Below are 27,356 nucleotides of genomic sequence, written 5' to 3' on the forward strand. Positions count from 1 at the left end.
TCCTTTCTTCTGCAGTAAAATTGGTGAGGAGCAATCTCCAGAAGATGCAGAAGATGGTCCACCAGAGCTGTTGGTGAGTGTCTTAGACCTGGTCATTAGCAGTGAAAACTGGGAATGCTATACCTCTAATCTTGTTTCACACCTATTGTGTCTCATTTCTATCATAGTTTATACATGGTGGTCATACAGCTAAGATCTCAGATTTCTCCTGGAATCCCAATGAACCTTGGGTAATTTGTTCTGTATCAGAAGACAATATCATGCAGGTGTGGCAGATGGTGAGTACCAGCCCTCGGAATTTGATTTAAAATATTACATTATTAGGGGTGGAGGGGGGAAAAGTCTCCACAGACAAGGAATATGGCATATTTGTAGTATATTAAAACTGACCTCTAATCCTGTATTTGAACTAATGGTTCCTTGCACCTGCTATTTGAAGGTTCCGAGTTTAAGCCATCTTTCTTGCCAAAGGGAGATCCCATTCTCCAGGAATGTCATTAATACTTTCCTGTACATTAGCATAATAAATAATGGGATATTTTTAAGGGAGAGAGGGAGCTAGTGAAGAAGTAGTTTAGAGATCATATCCTCTCAATTTCATTGACAATTTTTTTTCTACTTGTTAAAACTGATAATATTGGAAACCCAATATTCTTCAGTGTCCTGATCAGACCAGACAAGTCCAAACAAGTGTGTTGTTTCACCCTGCCAGAAGATGGAGACAGAGAAAAACATTCTAAGCTGCTTCTATATACCCTTAAAGACTGGAGCAGCAGAGCACTTAGCCAGTATTTCTCTGTGTCCAGCAGATGGTGGAACAGTAGAAGAGAAGATAGGCCATGGGGGTCAGGGGACCTTTGGTTCCACTGTTCTTGGAAGAGGCTTGAGAGAGACCTTGAAAGCTTCCAGAGGATGGCCACAGCAGCTGCTTCTCCTCTCCCTTTGAGGAATCATCTCAGATAGTCCTTGCAGCATTTTCCCAGGGTTTTGAGGAGCAAGGGAGAATTGCTCAAAAGGGCAGCAATTTCTTGGTGCAGACTTCAAATTAAGATTAAAAGAAGAGTGAGCAGGTGGCTGCAGCACTCCAATTATTAAAGACCCTGTCGATAGTTCCAGAACTGCTGCAGGGAGGGTCTTGAGTGAAGGAATGTTCTATCCATCCAGGTATGTCCAGTGAAAAGGAAAAGTGCTGCATGCTGTGCCAGACCAGGTGACTCTTGACTGTGGTGGCTTCTACCCTTTTGCACAGCATGAACAGTTGGAGAGTGAGATCCTGGGAGTCAGGGGCATAGCACCCATTGGAAGGGGACTGTATGCAGGGACCTCTCATGGGCAGACACAGTGCTGGCGCATTTAGCGTATGTCAGATGGTGGGCATGAGAAGTTCTCAGGTTGTACAAAAGGCAGCCTTATTAATGACATGGTGGAGGATCATCTTCGGCAATGTTGGGGTCTCACATTGCAAGTCGAGAGAATGTTCAGATGTTTTCTGAACCCAGAAGAGTAGGAGTTGGGAGAAGTGTAAGAGAATGGGGTAGGCCACTGATGGCCACCAAGGAAAATACCAAGATCTGCTCTTCTTCAGCAGAATAAAGGTCCTGGGTTCTGTGGGGTAGATGCCCTAGTTTAGGCATAGCCATTAGACTGTCATGACAGAATGGCTAAGGTGTCCATGGTACGCCAACTTAATGTGAATAAGGGAAACATATCTGGATGAGGTATCAAGAAAACACCTTGGATTATTCCGTGAAAACACGCTATAGCTGATGCCTGCACCTTAATAGAACTGAAGTTCAATCCTCTCTCAAGCCCCGTTTGAGGGAACATGATTTCAGGGACCATCTACTTTCTGGGACAAATGAATCCTTCTCAGCACCATGTTTTATAAACCTTCACACTCTAACATAAGCTAATAAAGTAGAAGATTTCCAAGCCTTTAGAAGAATCCCTATCACAGGACAGGAAAAACCGATCTTCCTCAGACTTGCCTTCTCAAGGACCAAGCAATATCAAGACGAATGGCATCTTCCTTTCTATTTTATGGGCTGCCCTGGGACCTAATTTGGTTCTTACATTATTGACTGAGTCTACTTTTGAATTGTTGCGGTCAGCCTCTCTTAAGGTGTTCCTAATAGTAATATATTTGGCAAGACAGATCTCAGAAATTCAGACTCTTGCGGAGATATTTTTCTGTTTTTATCTAGGGAGAAAGTGACTATCAGGCTAGTACCATCCATCTTTTCTGCCAAAGGTTGTATCCTAGTTTCATCTGAATCAGGTTATCTCACGTCCAGTGTATTAAGATTTGTGGTCTCTTGGTCTGAGAAGGTCCTTGCTGACAGCTGGTGGACCTATGCAGGAAAGAGACAAGTCTGGAGCTTCATCTATACCAACCCATTTCCCTTTAGGTTGAGCCTCCGGATTCCTAAGAGATTCTCTTAGGCGAAAATCTCTTAGAAAGCAGTGGGGAGCATAGATCCCAGGTCAGGCTAGGGTCAGAGACAGGCAACAGACAAGGGTCAATGTCCAGGCTAGGGTTAGTGTCAGTTGGCAGGCAAGAATGGACAATGTCCAGACTAGGGGCAGTGGCAGGCAAGATTGATCGAGGTCCAGTCTAGGGCTGAATCCAGAAGTCAATCTGAAGGCAGGTGCAGGAAACATGGAGAGGGACTGACATGGCAGGGCAGGAAGAAAGGCTGGGGCTGGATAAGACCGGGCTGGGCTGAATTGATGAGGCAGGCTGGGGCTGGATAAGACGGGGCTGGGCTGAATTGATGAGGCAGGCTGGGGCTGGATAAGACCGGGCTGGGCTGAATTGATGAGGCAGGTTGGGGCTTGATGAGGCAGGCTGGGGCTGGATAAGACCGGGCTGGGCTGAATAAGACCGGGCTGGGCTGAATTGATGAGGCAGGCTGGGGCTGGATGAGGCAGGCTGAGGCTGGATAAGACCGGGCTGGGCTGAATTGATGAGGCAGGCTGGGGCTGGATAAGACCGGGCTGGGCTGAATTGATGAGGCGGGCTGGGCTGAATTGATGAGGCAGGCTGGGGCTGGATAAGACCGGGTTGGGCTGAATTGATGAGGCAGGCTGGAGCTGGATAAGACCGGGCTGGGCTGAATTGATGAGGCAGGCTGGGGCTGGATAAGACCAGGCTGGGGCTGGGCCGAATTGATGAGGCAGGCTGAGGATGGATAAGACCAGGCTGGGGCTGGGCTGAATTGATGAGGCAGGCTGGGGCTGAAGAGATGAGGCAGCCTGGGTTCAGGAATGCAGGAGAAGCAACAACTCACACTACACTGGATAGTAGGCGTCCCGCTGCTGAGGCAAGATAGGGATGTGAGGGGGGCCTTTATATAGGTTAGAAGTGGTGAGGTAATCAAGGGGTGCTGCCATCTGATTCCTGCCTTTGGCTCTTTAAAAGATGTGACGGGTGCGCTTGTGTCTCTGGGGGGACGCTAGAGACAGTGGTGCCGGCGGCATCTGTGCTGTGCAAGAGAGGTGGTTGGCGGCTTTGACTGCTGTGGGATGGCCCAGGTGCTGCTGATGGAGTGAGTGCTGCGGTTTTCGGGCCTGCCTGAAAACCATGAATCATAACAGTACCCCCCCTCTTAAGCCCTCTCCTCAAGGTCCGAGGCTTAGGTTTCAGGGGAAACCGATGATAGAATTCCTTTACTGGCATCGGTGCATGGAGGTTAGTTGCTGCCTCCTAGGATTTCTCCTCCGTCTGTAATGCTTCCATGCAGTGAGGTACTCTTGCATCCCTTGCAAGAGCCTCATAGTGTGAATCCTTCTCTAAAGAGGCTTCTGTAGGTTTGGGAGGCTGTTGAGAAGGCTAGGAGAGGAGCAAACGTTTTAGAGAAAAAGGAACATGGCAGGATGCTCCCTTGGTAACTGTATTGATTGAGGACAGCTCCTATCCCAAGGGTAGAGGCATCTACCTCCAGGATGAAGGAGCAATCAGGGTCTGGATGTCGAAGACAAGGTCCTTGAGTGAAGGCTTGCTTGAGAGCCTGGAAGGCATCGATAGCATCTGTGGTCCAACATCAGTGCCTTTTCTGGTTAGGGCGGTGAGTGGAGAGAGTACCCAGGAATAAATTGGCGGTAATAGTTGGCAAATTCTAAGAAATGCTGTAATACTTGAAGACCGACTGGCTGAGGCCAGTTTAAGATGGCCTTCTGTTTAACAGGATCCATATAGAAGCCAGTATGAGAAATTATATACTCCAGGAAGGGAAGCTGCTCCTGCTTGAAGAGGCATTTCTCGAGTTTTGCATATAGCTGATGTTACAAGCGTTTCAGGACCTGTTTAACATGCTCCCAATGAAAGTCCAGAGAATGAGAGTAGATGAGCATGTCATTGAGATAAATTACCTCATGGGAGTATAAGAGATCCCAAAAAATCTGATTCATCATATTCTGAAATACAGCTGCGGCATTGCAAAGCCCAAATGGCATGATAACGTATTCATAATGTCCATTGCGTGTATTGCATTTGGTTTTCCATTCAGCACCCTTTCTGATGCGAATGAGATTGTAGGCTCCTCGTAAGTCCAACTTGGTGAAGATCTTAGCTCCTTGCAGATGGTCAAACAATTCTGAGATCAGAGGTAATGGGTATAGATTTTTCTTTATGATAGAATTGAGACCACTGTAATTAATACAGGGGCGGAGACTACCATCCTTTTTTTCTATGAAGAAAATGCCCTCTCCAGCGGGAGAAGAGGATGGGCAAATGAACCCTCTTGCCAGGTTCTCCTTGAAGTATAGGCTTATTGCCTCAGTTTCAGGAACTGATAACAGTAGACTCTTCCCTGTGGGGGCACCTTGTCTGGAAGGAGGTCAATGCCGCAATCATATGAGCGATGTGGAGGTAGTGTCTCTGCTCGTTTAGAGAATATGTCTGCGAAATCTGTATATTGCAGCAGTAGCCCAGGTATAGCAGCTGCTAGCATCAGGCTATGTGGATGGGACATTGAAGTGAGACAGATGGCAAGGCAAGTGGGCCCTCACCATGCCAGTTCCAGAGAGTTTCATTTGATGTCCGACTGGTGTTGACTTAGCCAACGTAGCCCCTGAGTGGGTTCATGGCCTGAGAGATAACATGGAGAGAGAGAATCTCCTGGTGGGGAAGGCTGGTGTGAAGAGTGAGTGGCACGGTTACTTCAGTGAGCTGACCCAGAAGGGGCTCTCCATAGACAGAGGAAATAGTTAGTTACTGGCTGGTCCAGACTGATGGTCTGAATTCTGTATTTGCAGATTAAGGCTTGGTTAATAAAATTTCTGACTGCTCCAGAATCAAGGAAGGCTTACATGTGGAATGTACCATTCTCTGTGGAGATTGCAATGGAGACCAATAATTGAGGGGAGGAGAATGTCCAACCTAGGGTTGCCTCCCCAATCAACCCTAAGCTTGGAAGTTTCCTGACTTATCTAAGCATTAGGAAGCCTGTGTCCACAGCCAGAATTCTCCTCTGGAGAAAGTTTAATCTTGCTCAGTTGCATGGGTTCCTTGGGAGTCTTGGATTCAGGTGAAAACGTGGGAACAAAAGGACATGGGGCCAATGCTACCAGTTGCCGAGTGCTCTTGGACTCCAACGTCCTCTCCTGAAAGCGGCGATCAATACGGCCAGCCGAGAAGATGAAGGCATCCAATGATGGTGGAACGTTTCGCCTGGCCAGTTCATCCTTGATTCTGCTAGTAAGGCCTTGCCAGAACATGACGGTGAGACTATCTTCCCCCCACTGCAGTTCAGAGGCAAGTGTGTGGAACTCTATGGCAGCATCCTCACTCCCAGCCAGCCCGAGAAGCACAAGCTGAATCTGGGTATGGAAACCAGATCTCCCACTGTGTTGTGCACGGTGCTCCCACTGAGCCGTTGAGCCACCCTCCTTGGATCCCTTTACTGGGGAAATTATGGATGCTCTACAGATATCTGTTAGCCATGCTAGGAGTGTTAAGCAGTTGGGAGTGAAGCAAGAAAGCCTATGGATGACCTGAGGGATTGACAGACTGTGCAGTTGCCAAGAAGCAATGCTGTTTAATAGAAGCTTGGGGTATGGATACCTTAGCAAAGATACTGACTGGATTGGAGAACATTACACCTATACATCCCTCAGAGACCCCCTTAGATCATCTAATAAGGGATTATTAGATGTATCTTCTATGCATTCTGCTCATTTAGGCAAAGTTTGTGAAAGAGCAATTTCAGCAGCTGGTCACAAATTATGGAACACTATGCCTGAGCAACTACAGACATCTAAAGATTCAAAAACTTAAAAAAGAAAAACTTGGTTATTTGATGTCATATTTGACATCTTTGATGTCATATAACACTCCTGTCATGATGATTGTAGATACTGTTACTACCATGAAGTACATTATGTTGTTTGATTGTAACACTGTCGGTCGACAGGGTGGTGTCTTTCCTTCAGTCCCTTGGCTGGGTGGTGAACTTCAGCAAGAGCAGCTTGCAGCCAGCCCAACAGTTAGATTTTCTGGGGGCGCGGTTCGACACGGCTCTGGGCAAGGTCTTCCTGCGTCCGGACAAGGCTCAATCTCTGCGGGATCAAATCATCCGGTTTGCGTCTCTTCAGACACACACGGCGTGGGACTATCTCCAAGTCCTGGGTTCCATGGCGTTTGCAATCAGCTTGGTGCCCTGGGCCTTTGCACACCTGCGGCCTCTGCAAATGTCCTTGCTCTCGAGATGGAAACCAGTCTCTCAGGACTACCAGGCGATTCTCCCGCTTCCCCCGGCCGCCAGGTCCAGCCTGAGGTGGTGGCTGGACCCCAGGAACCTAGCTCAAGGATGTTCCCTGGAAACGCCGGACTGGGTAGTGGTCACTACCGATGCCAGTCTGTCCGGTTGGGGAGCAGTGTGTCTCCGGAGCTCGGCTCAGGGCAGGTGGACAGGGGATCAGTCTACCTGGTCAATCAACCGCCTGGAGACAAGGGCGGTTCGTCTAGCCCTGGTGCAGTTCCTGCCTCTGATCAGGGGGCGAGCGGTTCGAGTCCTCTCAGACAATGCGACGACGGTGGCATACATCAACCGACAGGGGGGCACCAGGAGCCGCCTTGTCGCGGGGGAGGCCGCGCGCCTGATGGCGTGGGCGGAGCGTTTCCTGGATCAACTGGCGGCATCCCACATTGCCGGGGTGGACAACATTCAAGCAGACTTTCCGAGTCGTCAAGCGATGGATCCGGGGGAGTGGTCTCTCTCCGACGAGGCGATGTCGCTGATCTCCCGCCGGTGGGGGACGCCGGCGATGGATCTCATGGCGTTCGCCGCCAACGCAAAAGCGCCTCGTTTCTTCAGCCGCAGAAGGGAGCGCGGCACGGAAGGCGTAGATGCTCTGGCTCTCCCCTGGCCCACTCAGATTCTACTTTATGTCTTTCCCCCCTGGCCACTGGTGGGAAAGGTGATACGGAGGGTGGAGCGGCACCACGGTCGGGTCATCATAGTGGCTCCGGAATGGCCGCGGCGTCCATGGTTTGCAGATCTGCTCGGCGTGTCGATGGACGGTCCACTCCGACTCGCGCACCTTCCACGGCTTCTGCATCAGGGACCAGTATTTTTGGAACAGGCGGAACCCTTCTGTCTTGCGGCGTGGCTTTTGAGAGGAGGGCGCTCCTGAACAAGGGCTACGCTATTCCCGTGGTGGACACACTCCTCAAGGCGCGTAAGGCTTCAACGTCGGTCGCCTACGTGAGGGTCTGGAAGGTCTTTGAAGTTTGGTGCTCGGCGCGGGGGGGCCTCGCGACCGCAGCTTCCCGCCATCACATCTTGGCGTTTTTGCAGGACGGGCTGGAAAAGGGTCTTTCCTACAATTCGCTCCGAGTGCAGATGTCGGCCCTCGCGTCCTTGGCTCGCGCCTCCGGCAGGCCGGATCTGTCATCTCATCCAGATATATCCCGGTTTCTCAGGGGAGTTAAGCACTTGCGGCCGCCGGTGCGTCCTCTCTGTTCCTCCTGGAATCTCAACTTGGTGCTGAGAGCCCTGGGGGGGCTCCCCTTCGAGCCTTTGCGTCACGCTTCTATCAAGGACGTCACCCTAAAGACGATTTTCCTGGTTGCAATAGCCTCTGCAAGGCGTATCTCGGAACTACAGGCGCTGTCGTGCAGGGAGCCCTTCCTGCGGTTCACGGACTCCGGGGTTTCCCTGCGGACGGTTCCTTCGTTCTTGCCTAAGGTGGTCTCCTCGTTTCACATGAACCAGGTGGTGGAACTTCCAGCCTTCCCAGGGGACGCCCCTGCGGCGCTACGGTGCCTGGACGTCAAACGAGCGCTTCTTCGCTACTTGGAGGTGACGAATGACTTTCGACTCTCTGACCATCTCTTTGTCCTCTGGTCTGGTGCTAGAAAGGGCCGGCAAGCGTCCGAGACTACCATCGCGCGCTGGCTCAAAGAGGCGGTGGCTGCTGCTTACATTGGTTCCGGGAAGGATCCTCCGGTGGGTATCAAGGCGCATTCGTTGCGAGCCCAGGCCAATTCCCATGCAGAGTCTCAGCTCGTCTCCATACAAGAAATCTGCCGGGCGGCAACTTGGAAGTCTCTTCACACTTTTGCCAGACACTACCGACTCCATGTACCGGTGACGGAGTCTGGTTCATTTGGGGACAGGGTACTTCGAGCAGGGTTCTCAGGGACCCACCCGGTGTAGGGAAGCTTTGGTACATCCCACCGTCTGGACTGATCCTGTATGTACAGGGAAAAGAAAATTACTTCTTACCTGCTAATTTTCGTTCCTGTAGTACTAGGATCAGTCCAGACGCCCACCCGGTATGAACCTGCTCGCCTATTCTCTACTGTCCTCCTGTTCGCTGCTCCTTCTCTCTCGGGGGTAGTGGTCTTTTGTGGGTTGTTATGTTTGACAGTTCTCATTGCATGTTGCATAAATTTGTTCACAGTTTCAATCTTTTGGTTGAGTTTATGCTTGATCCATCATCCTTGGTCTGTCCAGTTTTCTGGCTTGGCTTTGATATTCTCGATACTGAGGATCTAGGAGGGTGCACCAGCTTATATACCAGCACCCTCGAAGTTTTACTCTGACTCCATCTGCTGGACAGGGGACATAACCCACCGTCTGGACTGATCCTAGTACTACAGGAACGAAAATTAGCAGGTAAGAAGTAATTTTCTTTTACAGGTAAGAAACTCTGTTCTCTTGACATTGTTCAAAAGAGTAAAACTGACCTGAACTGGGGTCCATTAATTCCCTAAAAAGCCAATTGGTAGAAATGCGCATACTATGCCGTTTGGGCAAATTAAGCAGCAAGATATGTGGATTCCCCTTGATAGGAAGCTCTGGAGAAACATGTGGAGACAGTTTCAATAGTTTAAGCACCTTAATCCAAGTCTTCCTCATTGTCTGTATCAGTCCAGAGTGTAACCTGGCTTCATGCAATTCTCGCGGAGAAGCATGGAGAACAAATTTAGGATTTATAGATCCACATAGAGCAGTTATCAAATTGCTATCAGTATGTTCAGAGGTATTATTCAACCAGTCTCCTAAAAAAACGGAGGTTAGCCACCCAGGGGTATACCCTAAAGTCAGGGACGTTTAATCCCCCTTGTGCCTGTGGGGCAGATAGTGTTTGAAATGCTAGGCGCGCCCGTTTACCCCTCCAGATAAATGCCCCATAAGTTTTTGCAACAGATATTGTTCCCTCGAACACAGAACAATCAGGAGCATTGAAAGGAGATATAGGAGTTTCGGGGCCAAGACCATTTTTATAGCCGCTATACGACCTTGAAGGGACAAGAGGGGTAGAGTCTGTTAGCTTACTAATTTCTGCCGCATCTTTTCCATCACCGGCAATATATTGATATGGTACCATTGGCTAGAACGTTTATGAATATAAATACCCAGGTATTTAATGGATTCCCCAGCCCATTTGACAGGGAGGTCCGACCACTCCTAGCGCAGATGCCCAGAAATGTCCAGGCCTTCAGTCTTGTCCATGTTTAGTTTAAATCCTGAGACTTCTTGTTACTGTGAAAAAATTCGCAATGCCGCTGGGAGAGCATTTCTAGCATTAGAGAGAAGTAGCAAAATGTCATCAGCAAATAAAAGAGTTTTGTATTGGGAATGACCCACCCCAATCCCAGTGACCTCCAAAGAGTTGTGTAACCAAATGACTGAGGCTTCCACTGTCAAAATAAATAATAATGGTGACAGGGGTCAAGTCTGACGCGTCCCCCTGCAGAGGTAGAATTCCTCTGATAGAAGCCCATTAACCAGGATCCTAGCTGTAGGGTTAGTATAGAGTACTTGAATGTACTGATAAATTTTCCCCATAAGTCCAAATTTGTCTAAGACGCTTCTCAAAAAAGGCCATGCCATATAATCGAAGGCCTTTTCTGCGTCGCAGCTGACCAGGAGCGGGTCTGCAATACTGTCTAAAGCACACTTCTTTAGGGCCGCCAGCACCTTATGGATATTAACGGTAGAGCGTCTCCCATGGACGAAGCCCACCTGATCAGACGAAATGAGTAGGGGCATGAGATGCTTCAAGCGATTTGCTAACACCTTGGCGTATATTTTGATATCTAAATTGAGAAGAGAGCTAGGTCTATATAAAGAGGGGAGCTGGCTTTCCCCTCCAGTTTTGGGTGCTCTCAATTGTGACTGCTCTCATGGTGACAGACATTTCTTCATATTTATTTATTTATTTATTTATTTAACATTTTTCTATACCGACCTTCATGGTTAAATACCATATCAGGACTGTTTACATCGAACAGGGGTAAAAAATAACTAGGTAAAGGAAGAAACAAAGTTACATTAAACGAGGACCGTGAACTTGGAAGCATAGGTAGCTGGAAGAAAAAAGATAAATATACGGCACATAGCTTATCTGGAATATCAGGAATCAGAGACTTATAAAAAAGAGAATCAAGCCCACCTGGGCCCGGGGCTTTAAGTGCAGGCAGAGATTTTATAGCCTCAGAAACTTCTCCTGGAGTTAAGTCATTATTTAATTTCTGCATCACCTCAGCAGGCAAAGTGGGGCAGGAGATTTGGTTTAGTAAAGTATGTTTATTAATTGCATAACCAAAACAATTCGCAACAACATTGATGTACAATCATTTTCCCCCAACTTTCCCTTCCCAAGCATCCAAGAAACTAAATATGACAAAAAAAAAAAAAAAGAAAGTATGTATACTCATATGGGGGGGCTGATGTTGTACTCTGATACGCCAATCCCCCCTGTACACATAAGAATGCTCCCCAACCCCGCCACAGGCTTCATCAGTTCTTAGAGTAACATGGCAATGAGTTAAAGAAAAAGGACCTATATGATATTTAGAATTAGGCTCCTAGCTCTATGTGATATATTTGTAAATATGGTTCCCACACTTTCAAGAAGTTAGACCTCGCTTTGGGTGAAGAATGGGCAGCCAGGGATTCCATGGACATCATATTATATACTATGTTGCACCATTGCCAAAAGGTGGGGGATTCTGTGTTTCTCCACACTAGAAGTATAGACCGTTTCGCTTGCACCAGCAATTTATTAGGTGCCGGTAGCTATGTGAACGAGGGAGGTATGAAAGCCTTGATAAAATAGTAAGGCTTCCAGACCTAAGGGGAGAGTACAGTGTAAAAACGAGTTGATGTATATTACTCTGCTTTAGCCGAGATATTATTTATGATACTAATGTTTAATATGTTTCAAAAAAAAAAAAAAAAGGTTTTCATGTATGAAGTTGTTCAGATGTAAACCGGAGTGAAGGCTCCCCGCTATACTTCGGTATATAAAAGAATCCAAATAAATAAATAAATGTAACATCGCACTCGCCACCAAAAGGGGAGAATTCTTGGGCAGTACCAAAAAAGAGTGCATAATGGTGGATATCTGTCTACCGCCTGGGAGACATGCACGGTGTAGAAATTTAAAATGCATTTCTTGGAGATAACTATTAGATGACACCATATTTATCTCCCCAAAGCAAGACATTAGCAGCCGAGAAATGATACGAACCCCTCCATCTTCAGATCATTTAGTGGCAAGGGTCTCCAGAGCCATCATGGGCCCAAGACGTTGCAGTTCTCTTTTATATTTTGAGAGGAAGAGTTTCATACGCTCTACATGGAAAAAGTCATCTATTTTTTGGGTCACCTGCAAAGTGAGGTCTCTAGTAGGAAGCGAGTTAACATAATGAGCTAACTGGAGATATGAAAACACATCCTGTGTACTAAGGCCATATGTGTTTGCAAGTGGTTAAAGGAAAGGATAGTGCCATCGGGCGATAATATGTATTGTAATTGTGTGATCCCCCGGGTCTGCCATATCTTAAAGCTCTTAGTGTGGGAACTTGGACTGAAAGCCAAGTTCCCCTGCACTGGTAAAAAGGGGGAGCACACATCAGATAAGTGTAGCCTTTTCATTAAAACTCTCCAGGTCTTGCGCGAAGGAGATAAAACCAATGACTAGCTACCTCTGCCGGCAGCACCGATGTTGTGGCCTGTACAGATAACGCAGATCTAAACTGCCAAAGACCATCCGGTCGCATTCAATATTTGTAAATGTGTGTCCGTCATATAACCAGTCCTTAATTATGTGCAGGAAACAGGCCAGATTATAATCGGCTAAATTAGGGAGATCCATACCCCCCTGCATCCTGGGCTGATTTAATCTACACAGAGGGATCCTTGCTTTTTCCCGGACCATAGAAATTGTAGCAAACATCTGTCTAATGTCCGAGGTTCTAGATGGTGTGATAATATTGGGAGTGTTTGTAGCATATACAGCCATTTAGGGAATAATATCATCTTAAATAGATTAACTTCCCCCCCCCCCCCCCCCAGTGATAAGGGAAGGTTTTTCAGACTTCTAATTTGTCTCGGGTAAAAGTGATCAAGGGTGAAACATTTAAATTGTATAGCTTTTCCAAATCCAAGGTTATCCAAATGCCAAGGTAACGAAAAGAACCCACTGCTCATTTTAGAGGGAATGCATCCCGCCAAAACTGTTTTAAATTGTCAGGGAAAATCATAGCCTCTGCTTTGTCTCTATTTAACTTATACCCCGAAAAATCCCCATAATCCTGCATCAGTTGTAATAAATGTGGGAGCGAGCTGGTTGGGTCCCAAAGAAAGACCAGTAAATCGTCTGCAAACGCAGCGTACTTAAACTGATCGTGTCCCATCTGCAGTCCATGAACCACTCCAGAGGTCTGAATCGCTACTAATATTGGCTCCAGCGACAGTAAAAATAGCAAAGGGGACAAGGGACAGCCCTTCCTCGTGCCTCTATAAATCGGAAAAGTCGATGAGAGGATACCGTTTAACATTATGGCTGCTATAGGAGAAGCATAGAGCAGTTGGACACCATTGAGAAACAGGCCGTCCAACTTATTTATTTTATTTATTTATTTATTTATTTAAAAACATTTATATACTGCTATTTGGATATAACCATCATAACGGTTTACAATTTTACAAATATCAAAACTAAAAAACAAACAATGTCTCCAATGACTGTATTTCCACTCTTACTATCTTAAAATTTTAAAATAAAAAATTATAGGAAAAATAAAACATACATGCATTCATTTAATCATTCATGTCATTACTTCATATGATGTAAGACTTCAAAATGGTACTGCCATTCCACCCTATCAAATGCCTTTTCCGCATTGAAACGTATGACCATAAAAGGTTGAGAGGCATTAGTACATAATGAAATGGAAGAAAGCAGTCTTCGTTCATTCAGAGATGCATAGCGGCCCCTAACAAACCCAACCTGTCCCACTCCAATGTAACTTGGTAATATCACAGCTAGACAATCAGCCAAAATTTTCGCTAGCAATTTTTGGTCAAAGTTAATCAGTGATATAGGTCGATATGAAACCATTGCAGCAGGGTCTTTACCAGGTTTGGGGAGAACAACTATCGTGGCTTTATTTTCCCCATCATGAATTACTCCATTAAACATAGCCACTAAGCAGCTGGGGATGTCATCCAACATGATTTTATAAAGTTCAGCCGAATACCCGCCAGGTCCCAGAGTCTTGAGGGGTTTTATTTATTTATTTATTTATTTGCAGTTTTTATATACCGACATTTGTTTAGTAACCTCACATCGGTTCACAATTAACAGAAACATTGCAGCTGTGCCAAATAGAACGAACATGTGCAACAGTGCTTTACAATAAACAATATACATTTACAATAAACAATAAACTTTACAATAAACTTGTTAATGAACATATGCAATAGTGCTTTACAATAAACTTGTTAACTGGGGGGGAGGGAAGAGAACAGTGGAACAATGAAAGGGAAAAATAATATAGTGGTATAAAGCAAATTTTTATCTCACTGAATTTATAAGTCTATAAATAAATAGAATGAATTTATAAGTCTATAAATAAATAGAATGAATTTTATAAAAACACAATTGGAAAAGAGAAAAGCTGGATATGAGAGAAAGAAATGGGATAGAAGTCTTATATACAATTGATATACAATCGATATGAATAATTGCCAACAATAATTTTTTTTTGTTTTATTTTGCCACCCTTATACCATTGGTAATTTCCCCCAGGGTTAATGGGCGATTTAAATGTTGTATATGTCGTTCCTCAAAGACTTTCATTCCCAATTTGGCCAAAAATGCCCAGCATTTATTCAGATCGCAGCCCTCCGAGGTATATAATTTGGCATAGAAATCAGAAAATAACCGTGAGATATCAGTATTGTCATAAAATATACGGCCCCCTGGTCCTTTAATTGTGATACCCCATCGCTGTGCGGGCTCCTTTTATGAGACAAGCCATCAACCGTCCTGGCTTATTAGCCAGTTGATATAGCTTAAAGTTGTAGTAGGTGATACTTTTTCTCACTCTCTAATGCAATAATACATTGAGAGCCGCTTGCGTGGTCATCAATGTCTTTAGTAACGACAGTTGGTGAGGATATCCACTCTGCCTTACACTTTCTTAATTTAGAATCCAGAACAATTAATTGCTTATCCATAGATTTCCTTCTCCATGCTAAGTAGGAGATAATATCCCCCCTTAAAACTGCCTTAGCAGTGTACCAAAATAATACAGGTGAGCTCTTTGCATGTTTCTTGTTAGAGGCAGCATATTTGGCCCAACACCCCTTTAAGTAGTCTTATAGAAACATAGAAATGACGGCAGAAGAAGACCAAATGGTCCACCCAGTCTGCTCAGCAAGCTTTCACTCAGGGGCGGATTGGCCTATCGGGGGATCGGGCATCCCCTGGTGGGCCGATCGCTCCAGTCATGTGGTCTGCCATGTGCGGCCATGACAGAGCCACGCTCGGCAGACCACGTGATGTAATCTGGGCCGGCCTGGGCGGCGAATACCCGGGCCGGTCTGACATTGTGAATCCGCTGCTGCTTTCACTCTTATTTTTTTCATACTTATCTGTTACTCTTGGCTCTTATTGGTAACTTTTTGGTTCTAATTTCCTTCCCCCCTGCCATTGATGCAGAGAGCAGTGCTGGAGCTGCATCAAAGTAAAGTATCCAGCTTAATTGGTTGGGGTAGTAACCACCGCAATAAGCAAGCTACTCCCACTCCTATTTGTTTACCCAGACTATGCAATTCAGACCTTGTTGGTTGTTGTCTGAATATAAATCATCTTTTCTTCATTCCCCCTGCCATTGAAGCAGTGAGCTGCGCTGGATATGTATTCCAAGTGAAGTATCAGGCTTAATTGATTCGGGGTAGTAACTGCCACAACAAGCAAGCTACTCCCCCGCTTATTTTTGAATGCAAATCCTTTTTTCCACATTTCCTCTTGCCGTTGAAGCATAGAGCAATGTTGGAGTCGCATTAACCGTGTGTATGTTTATTGAATAAGGGTATTAATCATGGCTATTAATCAAGTTTACTTAGGGAATAGTCACTGCTATTAATTGCATCAGTAGCATGGGATCTTCTTAGTGTTTGGATAATTGCCAGGTTCTTGTGGCCTGGTTTGGCCTCTGTTGGAAACAGGATGCTGGGTTTGATGGACCCTTGGTCTGACCTAGCATGGCAATTTCTTATGTTCAGGTTGTAGCTGTCATTCCCGCAAGCCACCCCCATGCCTCTTGAAACGCCCTGTCCTTAGCCAAATAATAGGGGAATCTCCAAATTGCACAGGGGGAGAGTGGCCCATCAAGCCAGTTACAGTTAGCCAAATCGGGGCATGATCTGAAATTGTAAGGTTATAATTCCCGTATCTTCAACCTGGGATAAATGATGGCGGGATAACAAAAAATAGTCCAAGCGAGACCAAGTGGAGTGTGCCCGAGAAAGGTGAGTAAAATCTCTTTCTCCAGGGTGGAAGAGGCACCACGAATCAACAAGCTGTAATTCCGATAGCAGAAATGGGATTCCTTTCCTGTCACTCATTCGTGTTCCCGCACCTTTACTAGAGCGGTCCAGGTCTGGGTCCACTATGAGATTAAGGTCCCCTCCCAAAAACAAGGGCCCCTCACTCATGGCTACTAGGGTTTGCACTAACTGAAGAAAAAACGTGTGGTTGTAGGTATTGGGAGCATAAACATTACACAGGGTTAATCTACGTCCCCCAATTTCCACCACCAGAATGATGTAGCGGCCTTGGTCATTGTTTTTTTCTTGGATAACCTTGAATACTATAGATTATGGAACACTATCACCACCCCTGCCGACCTAGTAGTAGCTGAAGCAGAGAAAACGTGTCCCACCTAATCACGTTTCAGTTTTTGATGTTCTGAGGCCGTTAGGTGTGTTTCCTGTAGAAATCCCCACATCCGTTGAGAGCTTTTTCAGCACCGAGAGGATTTTACATCGTTTGGGAGTTCCTATCCCACATACATTCCAAGACACTAACTTTATCTGTCCCTTAGACATATTGATGAACAACTATGTATGGAAAAAGCATTAAATATAATCTATTATAACAGTGCGCTCCTCCCTAGCTAAGGAGCCCAGCTGCATCCAGCCAATTGTAAACTACCTGGTTTTGATGAGGTTTCTCCAAACACCATCCCAAACATTGCCTGATAGAATCCCCTCCCCCTCCCCCAACCCCTCCCCCAACCCCTCTAATCCCTTAGAGTCTGAGATCACCAGCATACCCATACGCCCCGTGCCCCGCAAGCACCATCGGCATCCCAGGAGGGATCTTAGGAAGAGTTAGAGTGCCCACGTCCCCCTTGATTGTGCCTTAGGTGTCAACAGGGAGAAAATGCCATTAGGACCAGTTTTTCCTCCTATCAAATGTGTATGTTCAACTACTCTTAAAAAGAGAAGAGCAAAAAAAAAGAAAAACAAAAAACCAAAATATGTCTACAGTTTCTCTTCTATGAATAGTCTGTTGTTTAGGGTACTGCTGAGTCCCACGCGCAGATACCTCTCTGTGTTCCCGGTACAGAGAGGTGCCATAGGTGCCTTGTCCAAAGACTCCCAGGCCAAGAATGCTGCCTCTCCTTTGTCCATTATGCTGAAGCAGTCCCATCAGCCAAAGAATTTAAACAGTCAACCTATTCCTCTAACCACCATATTGCATCATATGGCCAAGGCGTATTGTCTAGAACATTAACAACATAAGAAATTGCCATGCTGGGTCAGACCAAGGGTCCATCAAGCCCAGCATTTTGTTTCCAACAGAGGCCAAACCAGGCCACAAAAACCTGGCAATTACCCAAACACTAAGAAGATCCCATGCCACTGATGCAATTAATAGCAGTGGCTATTCCCTAAGTCAACTTGATTAATAGCAGTTAATGGACTTCTCCAAGAACTTATCCAAACCTTTTTTGTACCCAGCTACACTAACTGCACTAACCACATCCTCTGGCAACAAATTCCAGAGCTTAATTGTGCATTGAGTGAAAAAGACTTTTATCCAATTAGTCTTAAATGTGCTACTTGCTAACTTCATGGAATGCCCCCTAGTCCTTCTATTATCTGAAAGTGTAAATAACTGATTCACATCTATTCGTTCAAGACCTCTCATGATCTTAAAGACCTCTATCATATCCCCCCTCAGCCGTCTCTTCTCCAAGCTGAACAGCCCTAACCTCTTCAGTCTTTCCTCATAGAGGAGCTGTTCTATCCCCTTTATCATTTTGGTTGCCCTTCTCTGTACCTTCTCCATCACAACTATATCTTTTTTGAGATGCGGTGACCAGAATTGTACACAGAATTCAAGGTGCGGTCTCACCATGGAGCGATACAGAGGCATTATGACATTTTCCGTTTTATTAACCATTCCCTTCATATTAATTCCTAACATTCTGTTTGCTTTTTTGACTGCTGCAGCACACGGAGCCGACGATTTTAAAGTATTATCCACTATGATGCCTAGATCTTTTTCCTGGGTGGTAGCTCCTAATATGGAACCTAACTGTGGGTTATTTTCCCTATATGCAACACCTTGCCCTTGTCCACATTAAATTTCATCTGCCATTTGGATGCCCAATCTTCCAGTCTTGCAAGGTCCTCCTGTAGTGTATCACAATCCGCTTGTAATTTAACTTCTCTGAATAATTTTGTATCATCCGCAGATTTCATAACCTCACTCGTTGTATTCCTTTCCAGATCATTTATATGTATATTGAAAAGCACCGGTCCAAATACAGATCCCTGAGGCACTCCACTGTTTACCCTTTTCCACTGAGAAAATTGATCATTTAATCTTACTCTCTGTTTCCTGTCTTTTAATCTTTGTTTGACGTCCTTACTTTAGTGATGACTAGGTTTGCCAAAACTGAACCTGTACAAGAAGGTCTTTTCCTTCCCAAAACATATTTATGAGAAGGATGTTTCTCCAGTAAGCCAAAATCTTCCAAGTTTTCCTCAACCATCCGGGCCACGTCACGGACAACCACAAAAGACGATTATCCCCTTCAGCCTGAGGCCTTGCTCTTCTGTTCCAATTGGTCCACCATCTGCAGCGCCTCCTTAGGAGTATATATCCATCTTACTCCTTCCGGTAAATGGAACTCTAAGGTGAGCAGTGTAGAGAAGAGCCGGTGGCAATCCCAGTTTGTAAAGACATGAACAGGCGGGGAAAATTCCTTTCTATTTAACGCAAGCTTAGCCCAATAGTCATGGAAGACCTAGATGATTTTGTTCTTATAAGTCAGCTGTTTACCTGCACGTGTTTCTCGGAGAATATCTGCTTTATAAGCAAAGTCCAGAATTCTTGCAATAACTACTTGTGGGCAATTTGAGCGCTCCTGTCGCACTCCTATTCTGTGCGCTCGCTCAACGCATAGCGGCCCCCTTTCAAGATGCAGACCCAACTCGGAATGTATCCAACCTTCCAGGAAGGAGGCCAATTTAGCCTCGGGCAGGGATTCGGGAAGGCCCACCAGCCTGATATTATTCCATCTGGACCAGTTCTCCAGATCCTCTAATTGGTCCTCCTGCTTTTTGATTGCCGCTTGCACCGCTGTGAGCCCTGAGGTTGTCGTCGTTATCGCATCTTGGTTTGCAGAAACTCTCTGTTCCACTTCCCCCATCCGATTCTCAAACTCAGCCAGTTTGTCAGATACCCCATCTAGTTTATCGAAGATTTTTTAAAATTCAAGTTCTAATGCAGCTACTACTGCCGCCTGTAGTTCTACTGTTGCTGCTCCCGATAAAGAGGAGGCTCTGGGTTCTGCCGCAGCGTCCGCCATTTTGTTAGCATTAGAGCGGGTGTTCCTCCTTTCTGTTGTTTCTCAGTTTCTCCCCACCAGGCGAGTGTGCATGCCGCAGAAATATGTTCCGGGCGCCTAGAGAGCTGATCCCGTGACAGTCAGATCCTTGAAAAATGTATTTAGTACATTTAAAATGCCAACCGTGTTCGAGGGGCACACGGAGCAGCTAGACTTACATCTTGCTCCGTGTAAGGCATCACGTGATCTCTAGGAGATTTGGTTTAAAAAACTAATAATACTCTCCTGATTGGATGGTTCAGCTGAGAATAAGTCCTGGTAGAAATTAGAAGATACTCGTGCGATGTCTGAGGAAGACGTTTTAAGTTGCCCATGGATATCTTTAATAGTTGGGTTTTTTGCAACTGAACCATCAGATGCCCAGATTTATTCTCGAAACGGAATAATTGGTATTTCATACCCGCTGGGTTGCTTTAAAGTCAGCCAGGTCCTCAGCTGTAGAGCGCCTGACCAGCTTACGTTTCTGGTCCCTCAATTGTGTTTCCAAGCATACAATCTCTGCCTGCATCTTTTTCTGTTTGTGACTTGTGTAATTGCTAATATCTCCCCTGAGCACCACTCTTGTGGTTTCCCAAAAAAGGGGGTTGATTAATATGTTGACATTGAATTCTACAAACTCAGACCATTTGTGCTGTAAATAGCCAGAAAAGTCAGGATGAAGAGCCAAATTAGCAGGCGTTCTTCATTGCCCCTTTGTCTGCGGTTCCCCCAATGTCATACACCCTCTCACAGGACAGTGATCTGCTATAATTAAATCTCCTATGGTTGCCCTAGTGTACCTTTTGAATAGAGATTCCGGAAATTAATAGATAATCAATCCTGGACCTCGAGGGGTGAGCACGTGCCAGATGAGAAAAATCGCACTCCCCTGGGTGCAATACTCTCCATAAATCCAACATGTGGAGGTTGTTGCACAGAAAGCGAGGTCCCTTGGTTTCATTTAAAGGATAGTCCCTCCTTGGGGGGTATCTATCTAATTGCGGGTCTATAATACAATTTAGATCCCCACCCAAAATTATTGGATATTCCCCAAGTTGAGATATTTGAGAAAATAAGCCAGAAAAAAATGAGTGATTGTAATTATTAGTTTCCCAAAAGAATGATCTGCTACAGATTTAAGTAACTGAAAGGATACTGTCTTGTGTATGAGTATGGCTACCCCGCAGCTTTTGGAGGTTCCAGGTACGGCATACACTTGGGAGACCCACCATTTCTTCAATTTGAGGGACTCTGTGGAAAGATGGGTTTCCTGGAGGAAGAAGGGCAACCAAAATGATAAGGGGATTGGAACAGCTTCCCTATGAGGAAAGACTAAAGAGGTTAGGACTTTTCAGCTTGGAGAAGAGACGGCTGAGGGGAGATATGATAGAGGTGTTTAAAATCATAAGAGGTCTAGAACAGGTAGATGTGAATCGGTTATTTACTCTTTCAGATAATAGAAAGACTAGGGGGCACTCCATGAAGTTAGCATGTGGCACATTTATTTATTTATTTAAAACTTTTCTATACCGACATTCATAGGAATATCACATTGGTTTACATTGAATGGGGGAAACAGTTAACTTTTGGAAAAGGAATTAGAAGATTCATGGAACAAGGGAGAACTGGAACTTGGGTGTATGAGGAATAGAAAAGAAGAGTCGAAGAAAGTTTTTTTTCATTCAACACACAATTAAACTCTGGAATTTGTTGCCAGAGGATGTGGTTAGTGCAGTTAGTGTAGCTGTGTTTAAAAAAGGATTGGATAAATTCTTGGAGGAGAAGTCCATTACCTGCTATTAATTGAGTTGACTTAGAAAATAGCCACTGCTATTACTAGCAACAGTAGCATGGAATAGACTTAGTTTTTGGGTACTTGTCAGGTTCTTATGGCCTGGATTGGCCACTGTTGGAAACAGGATGCCGGGCTTGATAGACCCTTGGACTGACCCAGTATGGCATGTTCTTATAAGACCACTTTAGATTGGAGCTTATTAAGTATAGATAAAACTTTCTCTCTTTTCACTGGGGCCCCCAGATCAGCAACATTCCAAGTAATAACTTCAAAGGCCATTATTGTATATCCATTTTAGATATGTACGGATGTTAATCCACTGTAACATTGTTCTATATGGGGCGTGCCCAGAGTGTGGATCCCATAGTAGACTGCGCACCAGGTGACAAGTGTCTTCCCCCAATATCATGACATATTGCTAAAAAGACTTGACGAAATTGGATTAATGGAAAAAACTAAAGCCTGGTTCAGATCATACCTAAGTAACAGATATTATCAAGTTCAAATAAAAAACACACTGTCAGAGAAAATAAATCTAGTCACTGGAGTACCACAAGGATCAGCACTCTCCGCCACACTCTTTAATATCTACCTTCTTCCACTGTGCCATCTGCTAGCGGGCATGGGTATCATACACTACATATACGCTGATGATATTCAAATATTACTACCAATCGAAGACTCACTGGAAAAAACACTAAACCTAGCAATAATGTACCTTGACATCATTAAACAACTACTAAATCAAATGGAGCTAGTCATTAACATAGAAAAAACCGAATTCCTCCATCTTGAACAAAAAAACATAACAGTCATCCAATCTCCGATACTACTAAAAAAACAATCAGAAAATTGAAATAGCCGAGAAAGTACGGAACCTCGGTGTAATAATAGACACTGAACTCAGCCTCAAACAACACATATCATTAAAAGTCAAAGAAGGCTATGCCAAACTAATGGTCCTCAGAAAACGTAAACCGTTACTAAATCAAACTAACTTCCGAACTGTCCTACAAGCGTTAATATTTGCCAGCACTGACTACTGTAATGCCCTACTATTAGGATTACCATACACGACAATAAGACCACTCCAAATTCTACAAAACTCAGCCGCAAGAATTTTAACAGGCAAAAGAAAAAGAGATCACATCACTGAAACACTGGCTGAACTACACTGGCTGCCAATTGAATACAGGGTAAAATATAAAACCCTTTGCACTATACATAAGCTAATCCACGACGAGAAAGCGGAATGGTTAAACACAGCACTCCGAGTCCATGTTCCACACAGGAACCTGAGATCTGCCAACAAAGCCCTCCTAACTATCCCCTCAGTAAAAACTGCAAAACTAACACAAGTCAGAGAAAGAGCACTATCATTGGCCGGGCCGATACTATGGAATACCATGCCCACAGAGGTAAGATTACAGAGAGATTTCAAGACTTTCAAAAAGAGCTTAAAGACATGGCTCTTTAGAGAAGCCTTTTCACAAGGAGAGCGAGAAAGAGAGAAATGCTGAAAGCTGTACACACAAAATCTTTATACAGCACTAGCACAGTATATGTATGTATGTCATGGTTTGTTTACTACACCCTTAATTGAAATGTATAAAATAAGTCGTCTTTGTAGTCTCAGGTCAGATTAAACAACACTGAACATATAGCCTCTATTATGAAATTATGTTACCGAGCTTATAAGGCACCACCCTACTATTAGGAACAGAAACATGTACAATTTACTATATGTGCCTCTATGTAAACCGTTGTGACGGTAATATACTGAATGACGGTATAGAAAAGATTTTAAATAAATAAATAAATAAATAAATAAATATGGGGAGAATGGTCATTAGCTTATTCAGCCACATGACCTTTACTAGTTTACAATTAGTGCCTTGCTCCAAGACTGGATTAATTCTTTCCCTCAGAAAAAAAATTTAAAAAAATGTCTTTCCCCACAATTAAAGCCTCTCTTGAACCCCCAGAAACTCAACTGGTTAACTAAACCATCGCAACCATGGGATGGTTGGATGTGCTCACCACCACCCCTAATCAACATAAAAACTGAAATACTACCTGAACAGTTACATGTATCTCCCAAAAAAATAAGAGAACATTTGCAAAAACATGCACTAAGATATGCTCAGATAAGAGAGAGAGAGAAAAAAATCAAAAACAGTCTCTCCAGCACCACAGCCAAGCAACGTGTATTGAGGAATGTTGAAAATCTGTTCATAAAAACACCTTCCCTGCTCCTCTTTCTGGAGCCGGCGACAGAAAATTATCACTGAGCTTGTGAGACCCCAAGTTTAGCCATCTTCGGCCAAGTTGATTTTCTTCTGCTGGCAGTGAATTCATAAATTCTGTAGCAGCTCCAGGATTTTCAAACAAATGTACACTCCCTTGATACCAGACCTTCAATTTAGCCGGATATAATAAGGAGAAGTGTGTTTTCTTGTTGAACAAAGTGGTGCAAATTGCCGAGAAATCTCTCCGCTAGTTAGATACATGTGTGAAAAAATCTTGGAACAACAGGATCTTTTTGTTCTCATATTGAAAATCTCTGGATTTGCGGTAATGTTGAAGGATTAACACTTTATGAGCATAGTTCAAAAGTGTTGAGATCACAACACGCGGCTTGTATCAGCTGCATTTTTTTCCCAATTTGGGGGACCCGCACAATCAGACCCCCCCTGTAGTAGCCGGCAGAGTAAGAACTATGGAATTCAGCCAGGTTTCTAAGACATGCGGTACGTCCACCTCGAACAGATTCCGGGATGCTGATAAATCTCAAATTATTCCTCCTAGAGCGATTCTCTAAGTCATCAATTTTCGTATCTCTGTTTTGTGCCACTTTTTCCAGCTGGGCAATATGCCATTCCAAGGCTCCCACGTTGTCTTCAACCCTCCACACGCTCAATACAAGTATCAAAATCACTTAGCAAAGACCTCACCTCTATTTGTTCCGATATTTGGAGCAAACACATCTTCAAAGCAGCTACCACTGCTTGTGAGCTTTTTTCTTCTAATGAATCCTCACCCCCAGTATCGGGGAGGTCAGGGGGAGTGGCGGCCATTTTATTCTCTGGGGCCTTCAGCTTCTCTTTGTCCTTTTTTAATGATTTCATCACCATTTAGCAGGATATTCAAGGCTGTTGCCGTCCAAAGTCAGTTTTGTCAAATTCCCTCTGTCTTGAGGCTTCAGGGTTCGTGGGTGGTGCGGTGGAGGAGCAGGTTTTTTAGGGTTGGCAGCCGGAGCTCAGTGTGCGTGTGGCTCACCAAGTCCACCACATCACGTGACTCCATCACAAGTATGGAATTTAACCTATACCAAGCCTTTTCCTCTTGGGTTGAGCTCTCAGGTTCTGGGGGCTAGTAGATCTTAGGTGAGAGTCTCTTACTCCTGGGGGAATTCTGCGCTACTGCGGAATGCAGAATTTGCGCAGAATTCCCCCTTCCCGCAGATTTCCTCTCTCACCTCGCAGATTTCCTCCGTCATTGCCCTTCCCGCAGATTTTCACCGTCGCCTTGCCGATTTCCTCCCTCCAAAACCGGAAGCGCATGGACAGCGGCCATCACTAGAGTGGGGGCATCTCAGCATGGTAGAAAATAGCAGAGGAGACCCTGGCATGCCACGAACGGAGTGCATCCAGCGGCACATGGGATACGCTCCGATCGCGGCAAAGATGAAGGCCTGATGTGCCATTCGCGGCGAAAAGGGAAGGCCTCAGTGTGCCGCGAATGGCCCGCCCGGGCCTTCATCTTCACCGCAAACGGAGTCCATCCCGCAGCATGCCAGTGAGAGAGAATGTGTGTGTGAGAGAGGGGAGGGTGACAGAGAGCATGGTTGGTGAGAGGGGGATGGGGAAGGTGAGAGAGAGCAGGAGGGTGTGAGAGAGAGCATGGTTGGTGAGAGGGGAAGTGGGGAAGGTGAGAGAGAGCAGGAGGGTGTGAAAGAGAGCATGGGAGGTAAGAGAGGGTGGGTGGGGGGATGCTTGAGTGTGGGTTTTAGAGAGAGGGAGCCTATATGAGGGGAAGCGGATGCCGGTGAAAGAGAATGTGTGTGAGAGAGGAGAGGGTGAGAGACAGCTTGGTTGGTAAGAGGGGGAGTGGGAGGATGCTTGTAGGTTTCAGAGAGGGAGGGGAGGATGACAGAGCCAGAGGGTGAGAGAGAGCATGGGAGGTAAAAGAGGGGGGCTGGGGGGATTGTTGAGTGTGGGTTTCAGAGAGAGGGAGCCTACATGAGGAGATTGTGAAGGAGTGTGTATGTGTGTGAGAGATTGGGAGCTCATGTGTATGAAAAAGGGATTGTGTGAAAGGATTGTGTATGTGAGGGAGCCTGTATGAGGGTGTGTGTATGTGTATTAGAGAGAGGGAGCATGTGTGTGAGTGAGGGAGGGACAGAGGGAGTCTGTGTGGGGGCAGTACTGAGAACAGGGTCAAAGTCTGGGACTGGCAATAGAGTGGAAAGGGTTGAGCCTAGAGGTGGAGGGGAGAGATACTGGCAGGTGGAGGATTTGGGGCCTGAGAGGGCAAAGTGGCCAGGGGAGTAGGGAAGAGCGAGTGGGAGGGACACTCTTACAGTGAGTTTCTAGGGAAATTCTGCTCAAAATATTTAAAATTCTGCAACTTTAAGTAACAACTTCTTTTCTGTAATAATTTAAAATGTAGTTACTTAGACTGTCATGTAAATTGTGTTATTTTGACCAATATAAAGTTTGCAGAATTTTCAGTTTTGTGCGCAGAATTTTACATTTTTTTGCGCAGAATTTCCCCAGGAGTAGTCTCTTAGGAAGCAGTGAGAGTGTAGGCCCTAAGTCAGGCTAGTGTCAGAGGCAGGTGGCAGGCAAGAAAGATCAATGTCCGGGCTAGGGTCAGCGGCAGGCAAGAATGGTCAATGTCCATGCTAGGGTTGAATCCAGAAGTCAGTCCAAAGGCAGGCATAGGGAACATGGAGAAGGTCTTACATGGCAGGGCAGGAAGGAAAGCTGGGGCTGGATAAGACTAGTCTGGGGAGATGAGGCAGGCTGGGCTCAGGAACACAGGAGCAGCAACTCACACTAAACTGTAGGCAACCTGTTGCTGTTGCGAGGTAGGGACGTCAGGAAGGCCCTTATATAGGGCAGAAGCGGTGATGTCATCAAGGGGTGCTCCTGTCTGATTCCTGCCTTGAACCCTTTAAAAGATGTGATGTTGGGCATGCACATATGGGAGGATGCTAGAGGCATCAGTGCTGGTGGTATTTGTGACATACAAGAAAGAATATGGGCAGCATCTGTCACGGCGGGATATCCCAGTTGTTGCTGATGTTGGGATGAGTGCCATGACTCGCGGGCCTGCTCACGAGCCATGAAGAGTAACACAGTGTTTTGGAAGCAGGATGGTCGAGGGGTGGAAGAGTCTCTTTATTTTCTGGATATTCTTGAGCTTTATTGAAATTAAAAGTTATAACTTGCTTCCGCAAATCAGATAAGTTGTTCGTGTTCTTTGCCATTCCCTGTAGGTACCAGGATCAGTCCAGACCGTGGGTTATCTCCCCCTTCCAGCAGATGGAGTCAGAGCAACAACTGAGAGGGCGGTCCCTCCTGACTGGTGCGTCCTCTGTAAACCTTCTGTATTTCTCTGACTCCAGCAGATTCGGGTTGCACCTTCAGTTCTCCCATTTTCTTTCTGTGAGAATAGTCTTTGTTGATTTATTTCTCCTGTTTTCTTGTTAACACTTTTTACTTGGATGGATCTTATTTAAAAAAAAAGAAAAAAAGAAAGGCAGAGGCTTTTCATTGTAGCTTTGCTCTACTTTCTATGGGCTGTCCTGCTGCAGGCAGAGCTTTCATTCAGTGGCAGACCTGTCATCTTTTGTATTTATTGCTGTATCGTTTTGGGGGTAAGTTTGTTAACTTTCCTTTTACA

The 27,356-nt window shown here is 45.3% G+C and overlaps 2 protein-coding genes across 4 annotated transcripts in view; one reads left to right on the forward strand and one right to left on the reverse strand.

Moving 5' to 3' along the window:
• RBBP4 (RB binding protein 4, chromatin remodeling factor) overlaps nt 1-27,356 on the forward strand; it is a 152,179-nt gene that overhangs the window by 75,206 nt on the left and 49,617 nt on the right. For all 3 annotated transcript variants that reach the window (XM_029571472.1, XM_029571473.1, XM_029571474.1), the window contains exons 10-11: nt 16-73; nt 168-278. In XM_029571472.1, coding sequence (XP_029427332.1) covers nt 16-73; nt 168-278 — 169 coding nt within the window. The remainder of the gene's footprint in view (nt 1-15; nt 74-167; nt 279-27,356) is intronic.
• The window catches only part of LOC115073210, a 73,873-nt gene that overhangs the window by 37,699 nt on the left and 8,818 nt on the right, over nt 1-27,356 (reverse strand). The gene's annotated exons all lie outside the window — the stretch shown is intronic.

Source organism: Rhinatrema bivittatum, chromosome 11 (assembly GCF_901001135.1).
Source record: "Rhinatrema bivittatum chromosome 11, aRhiBiv1.1, whole genome shotgun sequence".
Lineage (NCBI taxonomy): Eukaryota > Metazoa > Chordata > Amphibia > Gymnophiona > Rhinatrematidae > Rhinatrema > Rhinatrema bivittatum.